We start from the raw sequence: 9,885 nt of genomic DNA, 5'->3' as shown, positions 1-9,885 counted from the left end.
ATGAATAATGTAGATAAATGCAATTGACTTCCGGTAATAGATTTGGATGGCCAGCAATTTATGTGTAAGCTCGGAATACCCAGGGTTTCAACGCACTAATGGCAGCTACTGAAAACAATCAATGCGGCTATTCGCAGCTACCAAGGCGCCGTGGATCTGTCTCGTCCATCGATTGTGTGGTGTGGAACACTTCCAAGTCTGTTGTTTATAGCATGTGCACACTTGTCGCTTGCACTTGTGCGGATTTGTTGTCGATGCTGGCCGTAGGAACCGAAAGGCTCCGAGAGACGATCTTGTACGTTGGATCGACAAAGAGCTTGATTTACTGGTTGATCAGTGATGTGAAATCTGTTGGGATCTAAATAAGCATTCGTCACCTGCTTTGGAACGTCAAAGAGACACATCAGTATATTCTGCAGCTCTGTTTGTTGAATGAATATTATACAGATTCGGCAGCCCAGAATGTTGCTGCTGTAATAGGCAAACATATGACTTAAATTCCTTATGAATCTTCGGCCCTCATGATACTGTTCTTGTCGGGGTAGGCCTTCCGCCAGATGTCATGCATCAAAGACACTCGCATGTCAACTGGGCGAATACTTCATTGACAGAAACTCTTGCAAGAGGTACTGGATGCCGATAAACGCTGTCAAGCGGAAGCTGGGGATCAAAATCACTGGTGGCGTTATTGCTAGAGCCTGCGAAACGGGGGTAGAAATCATTAGCGTCTGGGGTTGAAAGAAGTGTTGTATGAGAAGCGTCATTTGCCGCTCCGTTGCTGGCTGATTTTCATATTGCGTAGCTCTTAGAGCTGTTTTCTACTACAAAAAGTCAGACCAAGGGCAGGTAGAATATACCAACAATACTCGAATATCCATAGATACGCTTCATGTAGGATACCTAGGCTGCAGCGTATAAAACACGGCAGTCCGTTATTATATTCAGAGATTCTCAAATCTAATAACTTCACTTCAACTAGTACGACACTGAGCTTATTACAGAACATGATAGCAGTCATCTGAACGCTTTCCACTGTTGTTGTCGTAGTCATCTTAGCCAAGAAGCTTAATCGCTCTTAATCCCAAGGTATTAATGTAGGTTAATCGCCGGACGGAGCTGATGATAACATCTTACAGGCAAAACTTACTGATGTAGCTGTGCCAAAGAACACCTTAGAGGTTAGAGAGCCTAAAGGGGCATTCGCCTGAAGCGTTTCTAGGTGGAGGACAAATTGTCGTTTCTGCTGTTGCTCAAGAACCTCTATAACTTGCTGAGCCTTTTATCTAAGAGCCTCTTCCTCCTCAGAATAAAGGTGATCTGCTGACATTCTAGGCTACGAAGGGTATATCTGCTGAGGCGTTACAATTAAGAAAAGACCAGCAACAATTAAACACAGCAGCTACTTAGATTTCTTGTCTTCATAGTGTATTAATGATGAGTGAACCAACTTACCTACTGACCGAAAGATCAGATTTCTTCAATCTAAAATGAAAGGTTGTAGTCTATTATCTTATACATCCTCTGTATCTCATATCATCCTGCAGATATTGAGGCGAGAATACTAACGAAGCTAGGTTTTGAATATCGTGAAGGTATTGAGATCACCTGCGCAGTGAGGTACATCATCTGTCACACACCCAGTTCACAAGTTCCTTAAACTCTTGACTCTGGCTTCTAGAATTGCTTTGTGTCTTAGAGTAGCAATGGTGGGAGTATGAAGTGGTCAACGAGCATTCACATGCCGGCGCGGTTTATTTAAAAGACTGATGGGTCTTTGTCACAGACGCTTTCCCAACCGCAAATGAGCTGGTTAACAAAAAATAATCCAAGAAACTGGTAGACTGGACGCGCTGCTAAGACATGTTGATGGCATTTTGCAGGCTGAGTACTAAGTGATGAGCAATCGAAAATGGCCTTTGTTGATGTTCCTCAGGTCGCCTTGCCTATTAGGTCCACGCACACAGTTGTATTCTCAAGAGATGTGGCATTGAAATGTAGGAAGGCTGTGATTTGGTCTGTGATGTTGAAACATAATGTGATGTGCGTGAGAACTACCAGGCTTAAATCAGCATGCTGACCAATAGGTTCACCGCGCTTTGATTCTTCTGATGGTCAGTCTAAGTTGACATAATAGCAACATTTTTATGTCTATGTTAACTTGAGCAAGAATGTATTGTCTGAATATAGGCGTGATATTCATGATGTTGCAGATTCATTTATAATAAGATAGCTGGGTTATTCCACTTCATCTCACCAGTGAGACTAGGTACGGAATATGACGATTGCTACTTTACCACAGCAGCAAAAGGACCTTGTATCATTATAAAAGACATAGAAGCCAGCGGTTATGGAAAACGTGAGAGAAACACGGAAAATATCTGTGGTAAGAAGGGCAAAGAAGGTCTGTTCGCGCGAGAGGACGAGATTCGCGATATTCTTGCCTAGGTCCCAACAGGCTCAGAAGTTGCTTGTTGGCGGGTAGTCCACATGTCGCCGAACGCAAGTGGCTACTGGCAGTCAGCGGCATATTCAGCTGTAATTTGTACAGTATTCTGTTCGAATACTTATCAGATGAAGCAGACGATGGTCATAGACAGCACACACTGTTGCACACGAAGTATTGTGCATCTGCCCTTACTATAACGGCAAATTTGCGAATTGGCTTGGACTTCTGAAAGGGAGACGACAATTGCTATTGATTCTAAGTCAAAATTTCCATTTTTTCCATTTTATACACCGACTTACTCAACGCGTTTGGGCATTCTCAGATGACTAGGTGGCCGGATGTGGACGTGGGACCGCCGAGGGTGGAATCACACTCTGAGAGTATCATCGTATATGTGTAGTATATAAGACGAGGCTTACTTTCGATTCTGACAGAATCCTAACAACACAGAGGCAAATATCCCAGGGATTGTAGTTCATTACTTTGAGGAAGGCTCAACTTCAGCATGAAGGACTGAAAACATCAGTCATATACGTCTTTCTCAAACCACAGGTAAAGACTGCGAAGCTTGCTCCGCCATAGAATACTCAACGGAGGTACACTCTAGGAGACGATGATGAACACCACGCAAAATCGTGAGAACTGAAGGCTACGGTGTCCATCAAGGTGTTGTATCAACCAGGCCTTACCTGAGCTGCTACTTCAGTAAACCACCATGGCCTTCAACAGATTTGACAACAATATATCATTGTGAATGAAAACTCATGTGTAGAGAACATCATGATTAACTTGAAAGAGAGGTAGGTTTTCAAGATGTAGGCATTCATTGCTGCGACTCCAAGTCCTCAACTTACTGCGGTACAGAAATCTAGTAGAATCCTCCTCGTCTTGGAGTGGTTGTCAGCCGGGTTTGTTGTCGGGCATCCGTGCTGTTATTCTGAGTTGTCCGTGAGATTGTATTGCGGGCCTATATTAGTCGGCTCCATGCCCCACGACCATAGAGCCTCAGCAAGATAGTATCTGATGTAATCCATGATGCCAAGCATTCCGACCCGGAGGAGATCTGTTGTTGATCCAGGACTGGACGTCAGCAGAAAGTCTCACGAAATTACCACCCCAGAGGTATTACCCATAGTCCTCCGCCCTTCTCTTTCGAAGAGTAATGTAATAAGGAATACTCAGCTGACGATAGCAAATCTGCTTTATTGTATCGGCGACGTTGGATAAGACGGCTGACTGCGCACGGCATGTCAGCCTCTCTTTAGGGGCAGAAACAGCTCGACAATGCGAACCTCGTAGTGCGAACTACGATATTCGCATATTTACTCGCATCGGTACTAAGTGTCAAAAAGCGAAATTTATACGGCATCAACGGTGCCCCTCAGCTTGGCGCTCGTGACTCTGGAAACCGTGATTCAGCACGCAGTACAGAACCCAAGTCTCGCAACAAATGCGCAGCAATCCAATCTGATTTCTACGTCCTCGATAATAAACCCCTAACGGACACTGAATCTGCATAGCAGTATATTCTCCCAAGTGATGTTTACAAGTCTTCTTCACAAGATATAAAGGCGCTGTCTCCTGAAGCCAAAATAACCTTACAGATCAAGTAACAGAGACACTCAAGGCCCAATTCTTCGACATGGCGACGATCCCTGGATAAACTGCTGTGCTCCTCGGTGCGGGCCGTAAACTCGTCAGACCTCTTCTATTTCGACATCACCGCTCTCTTACATTTCCCTCGTCTCACAAGTATTCAATCTGAGACATGTTCAGCTCATATGTCACCGGGGTTGAGCTCTAATGATTGCCTCGCGTAGCGGGATAAACCCCACATCCAGTGAGCCATGTAGTCTGTTAAACCACGCACAATGACAAAGGGGCAATTATTGCTCGGCTCAGCTTTTGGTCGACACGTGTTGACAGGCTTTTTATATAGGGCAACCAAGCTTTGGAGGCCATCCTGGACTCTCGCCGAAGAGCAAGAAGCCCAGACAAGTAGCATCGTAAAATAATCGAAAGACGTCCTTCAAATGACATGAACCCTTTCAGTGAAGTCATGAGTGGTATCTTTTCCTCTAGGTCTCCCCGTTTACCGAAACCCGCGCCTCTACACCGGCGGAAAAAGTCTATAACAAAACACTTAACCTCCTCTCTTCTCTAGACAAAACGTCTATCGGCCAACAACATCTATCGCCTTCTACCCCTCAAACACCTCATGCTGCAGTTCAACACCGAAATCTTGCGCGATATCCTTCATCCTCTTCTCCATCTCATCCTCCATGCCTCCACCAAAACCTAGCCACTGCCTGATCTTGAAAAAGTAAAACGCGACGTCCGTCAGCGCCAGTACCCCCTTGAACACGAAATGCCTCCACGCGTTGCCGACCCTCCTCGCCCACGGCAGGTTCGGGTCCTCGTACAGGCTCCGCGACGCCCACTGGCCCATCATCTTGACGCGGTTCACGGGACTGCCGAGGTACTGATTATTCCCCTGCACGATGCGCATGTTCCTCCCGATGAAAATCAGCTCCTTCGGCCACTTCTCCTCGTCGGCCAGCATATCCCGGATACCCTGCTTCATCCGCTGCTGCATCTCGTAGTGCCGCTCCGCCGGCGTCTTGCCCTCGAGCTCCTTCATGATGCCGTTGCGCGTGCGCTCGTCCCCGCCCTCGTACGGCCGCATCAGCGTCGCGCTCGCAAACAGGTCCGCCGCCTTGATCCCCCACGCCTCCGTCACCTGCTCGATCGTCTTGTTGTCGAACGTCATCAGCGCTTTCCAGAACACGCCGTACTGGTGCCGGAACGCCGGGCTCATGTACACGTACAGCCCGTGGTCGATGAGCACCAGCTCCGCCCGCCCGCTCGGCAGCCGCCGGATGAAGATGTTGCCCGGGTGCGGGTCGCAGTGCACCACGCCCCATTTGAAGATCTGCGCCGAGAACAGGTCCACCATCGTCGTCATCACCTCCTTGCTGCTCAGCCCCAGCCCGCCGCGCCCGCGCCGGCCCCGCCACTCCCCGCGCTCGGGCTTCAGCTGCTCCCGGTAAGGCCGCTCGCGGAGCTCCCGCCGCACGGCCGCCGCGTCGGGGGCATCGAGTGTCGTCGCGCCCTTGACGCCCGGCGACCCGTTCCCGTACCCGCCGAGCCAGCGGCCGTTGATGCCCTGCTTGTCCCACAGCCGCACGCCCTCGATCCACTCCGTCGTCATGACGCGCTTCGTCGACAGCTCCGGATACACTTTCGGCACGTACACGCGGCCGCGCAGGCTGCGCTCGCCGTCGATCAGCGCGCGCATCGTCTCCGAGTTCTTGGCCTCGTTCTCAAAGTCCGTCTCGAGCTCGAGCCGCTCCGTGATGAAGGGCACGAGGCTGTACAGCGGCAGGTCGAACCACCGGCTGTAGATCCACGCGACCGTCTTGAACGCCCACAGGTCCCACGAGATCTGCTTCGCGATCTCGCGCTTCTGGATCTTGATCGCCACCTCCCGGCCGTCCGGCAGCCGCGCCCAGTGCACCTGCGCGACGCTGGCGCTGGCTCTCGCGCGGCGCTCCATCAGGCCCTTGCCTTCTTCCCCGCGGAAGCTGACGCCGAAGACCTCCTCAACGGAGCGCCCGCCAAAGTCCTCGCGGATGACGGCCTCGACGTCGGACCACTCGCCCTGCGGCGCGTCGTCGAACATGCGCGCGAACATCTTCTGGAACTCGGGCGGCAGCACGGCGCTCTGCATGGCGATGGCCTGGCCGATCTTGAGGTACAGCCCGCCGTTGTGCCGGAGCAGGTCGAACAGGCGCTCGGCGTTGCGGCGGTGCAGGTCCTGGACGGAGCCGCCGGTGAGCGGGACGGGGCGGAAGTTGAGCTTGTAGTCGAGGGCGACGAGGAGGCCGGTGCCGAAGGTGCGGAGGGAGCGGCCGAGGCCGGAGGCGTAGATGTGGGAGTCGAGGAGGTAGACGGTGCCGACGGCGGCGGAGAGGACGAGCAGGCGGCGGGTCCATTTGCGGCCCTTGGGGTATGTGCGGGCGCGCTTCGGGGCGCCGAGGGAGGCGGGGGACGGCGGGCGGAGGGGTTCATAGCGGGATCCGCTGCGGGATGTCGAGTGGATTGGGCGTCGTGACGCTGCTGATGCTGTTGTGCCGGGTGGTTGTGGTCGTGTCGTCGTGGAGGGGCGCAAGCGGATGGATGGGTTGAGGATGCGCGCCGCGGGGGAGACTTGGAGGCAGCGGGACGCCGCTGGCCTCGCGGAGAGGGCGGCCATGCTTTGGCGCATCATGCTTGGGCGAGGTATTGAGGGAGGAGGAAGTTGCAAGCTCCCATATCCTTGACCTCTGTCGTTTGTTGCGCGGGGTGAAGGAAAGGGAACGGGAAAGAAAAAAGTAAGCTTGGGGGAAAGAGGGTGTTCGCGGCCGGCCAGTGCCGGATCTGTGATGGCTGGGAACAGGTAGGCAGATCAATGACGATAACAGGTGCCACAGTGGTGGTGGAAATTTCCGTCGGCGAATTGAGTACCGACTCGAGCCCGCTTTATCCGCTTATCCCCGGAAGCCCACCGAGTCGCCCGGGGCCGACTGGCCAGTGCCCACATCGGGGCTGTTCTTTGGACTTCACAGTCTTCTTTCCGAGGACATGTAGGACCACGTGTGTATGGGATTTGGTCGGCAGGTTACATACTGGAGGCTCAGCATCTCAGGCTCATTTTGTTGGGTGCTGGTGGTTCTTTTGAAGAGTCACGAGCCAAGTTGCCATGTTTGGTAGAGCCAAGAGGTTGCATTCATGATTCCGTTCAGACTGGTTTCAGATGCCTCACTATGGCAGAAATTTTATTCCTTTCAATGAATTTCTCACTTTGGCTGTAATTTTGATTTAAATCCACTGGGTATTGTCCCATCCGAAGCGGTAGAATCTGGAGCTCCTGCTCATGTTATGTCCGAACCGGTCCGGATCCAGGACGCGGCGGCCCGAGTCCGGCGGCCCCGGAGATCTGCTTGCGATAAATGAGCTACTGGCTTCCGAGACATAAGACCGCCAAATCGAACATATAAACATTTAAAGGAGCATGTTGATCATTCCACGCGTACTCCCACCAGTAGTTCCAAAGCCTCCTAAAACCTCTCGCTTCGTCATATTCGCAAATTCTTACCAGACCCTGGGCAGACGAGCATATACATCGCTTCCCCTTGGTATCCACATGTTCCAACTTGATGCGCACGCATTGTGTTCGCCAGTCGCGCATACCTTGACGACAGGGCAAGCCGGACATCTGGCTGCAGGGTTAGTCAGGCTCCGTCTGAAGTCCAGGCTCTGAGGCATTGAGGATCGACGGCGTCCGGTGCCTGAGGTTAAGTGAAACAAAACTGAGGTTGTGGGCCGATTTGAAGGAAAGCTTGACGCTGCAGTGGCTGCGGCGGCGACACCACCATCAACCTCTGTGCTATGACGGACGCCGCCTTGTACACTTACAGTTAAGCGGCGGCCGTTCCCGCCCACGGCTTGCTTCTGGCAAGTAGGTAAGCAGCCCCTTTCCCTTCGTCTGATGCCCCGAGGAGGGTGCCTGCTTGTTGGGCTGCTTGACCGCCTTCCGAGGCAGCACACCATCAGAGGTTTCGGCGACCTTCGGGAAAGCTTCCCTCGTGACCATGACGCATAGCATCGACAGATGTGACGTCTGAGAGCAGCTGTAAAGGGTCTCCGGACGCGGGTGATGGACTGCATGAACCTGGCGTCCTTGCACACCTTCCAGATGTGCAAAGTTCGCGTGGCTCAAATATGATTAAACACAATCATAAAACTTCCAGTGGGTTGGGTGGGAGTTTCCGTGATTAGCAGCTCAGTTCCAGATGTTCCTACCTGGGAAATAGGATGGGCACCACCATCGGGCTCTGACTGGGAATACACCAGCATCTGAATGTTCAAGGTGACCCTATGTTGAATTATCAATGCAACAGTCCGACTGTGAAGCAGTCTCAGAAGAACAACAGAACGAGACATGTCTTGATGTTCAGCACAGCCGCCTCGTTTGCCGTCCATGGCCAATTGATTCTCCGAGCAAAACTGAACAAGATGGTGGCTTGGCGGCGCCATCGGGAGACTGAAGCTGTAGGTCTTGGCTGCTGTTTAGCGCACTTGGCCTCGTTTTGTCAAGTCTCCAAATATATGGACTGGAGCCCAGGAATAGAGGAGAACAAGCATCACTTGGTTGCGCAGCCAAGAAGCTTGACACCACAACGGTTGCGAGTTCTAGAACTGTCTCTGGCAGAGACTTGTGCTGTCCTTGCAATGCTCACATGCGATGGCCTCGAGCGATTTCAGTCCGCTCGCCGATCATTGTTACGGATGACATTGGCGCCGATAGCCGTTGGGTCGAAAATACCGGGTCGGACCAGGGGGACAACCTCCGTAATGACAAAGGAGGTGCACAAAAGCCGAGAGCTCAACGCCGAACGTAGATATACTTTGGCGGTTTCCCATGATGCCCTCGCTTGTAGCTTGATATGTGACGGGCTATATGGCGGCCGGCATGGGCTGCTGTGTTCCGCGGTGGACTGAAGTTTTGGTCCGACTGGATTTTGAGTGGTTTTGACATGGAAGCTTGTGGGAGACGCAGGGCGAACAACCTGGTGGTCGCCTCAGAACCTGAGACGGCGAAGCGCCCATGTCGCAAAAACCTCCGCACTGCATTGTAGTCAGCAAAGCAGACAGCAATCTGCCTCAGAATCACACATCAAGGGCTCACGACATGGTCCACTTTCACCGCTCACAGCCACAATAACGAAACTTCAGCAGCCATTGGTCTTCAAGACCGTCGCCGGCTGAGCTGCTCGCAAGAGCGGGAGAGGCTCTGGTTTATTGCCCGTCTGGTGTCGACAAAGGCGGCCCAAAGTCAACCCTAGTTCTCTGACAGGTTTCGTGCTTTCGTCTTCGTCCTGGTGACTTGCAAGGGCACGGCTACGGCTTGGGACGACCAGAAATAGACCAGGTTTGTGATGTAGTGTCCAGCAATGCACTGATGCTGGCGGGGTCTGGTACTCTTTGTCAGCGGAGCCGCCCAGTTTCAACAAAAGCTGAGAGCCGTCCGGCGTTGTCGGCGCTGTCGTTGTCGGTATCGGGGCCTCTACTGACGTCTCTCAGACGGCTGGGCCTAGCCACTGCTGATACCGGCATGTGGATGGCACTGGGGGACAAGCTAAGCGATGCACCCTGATGCAACTGCGTAGTGTTTCTCGTGGATTTTGCAGTCGCGTTTCTTGCGGCTATCCGCCGGGAGGACGGCGCGATAACAACGGCACGCGGCACGGGAAGAATAGCATATTGAAATGAGCATTCGCGGCCTCTGGTGCCAGACAGCCGGAAAAGCTTGCATGTATCTGCTACGCAGGCCCCGTCGACGGTTCTCAAGTCGCAACAATAGTCGCTTGGGACTTATCGATCGCCGGGTGGATGTC

At 52.4% G+C, this 9,885-nt stretch overlaps 1 protein-coding gene across 1 annotated transcript; it reads right to left on the bottom strand.

Moving 5' to 3' along the window:
• Window positions 1–4,646: 4,646 nt before the first annotated feature.
• Window positions 4,647–6,701, bottom strand: COL26b_001829 (uncharacterized protein; the record flags this gene model as incomplete). The annotated part of the gene is made up of 1 exon (XM_053174766.1): window positions 4,647–6,701. The coding sequence occupies one exon, from the start codon at window positions 6,699–6,701 to the stop codon at window positions 4,647–4,649; it is 2,055 nt and encodes a 684-aa protein (XP_053041389.1).
• Window positions 6,702–9,885: the final 3,184 nt, after the last annotated feature.

Source organism: Colletotrichum chrysophilum, assembly GCF_026319265.1.
Source record: "Colletotrichum chrysophilum strain AFK26 chromosome Unknown scaffold_8, whole genome shotgun sequence".
NCBI classification, from domain to species: domain Eukaryota; kingdom Fungi; phylum Ascomycota; class Sordariomycetes; order Glomerellales; family Glomerellaceae; genus Colletotrichum; species Colletotrichum chrysophilum.
This window is presented reverse-complemented; position numbering and strand designations above follow the sequence as displayed.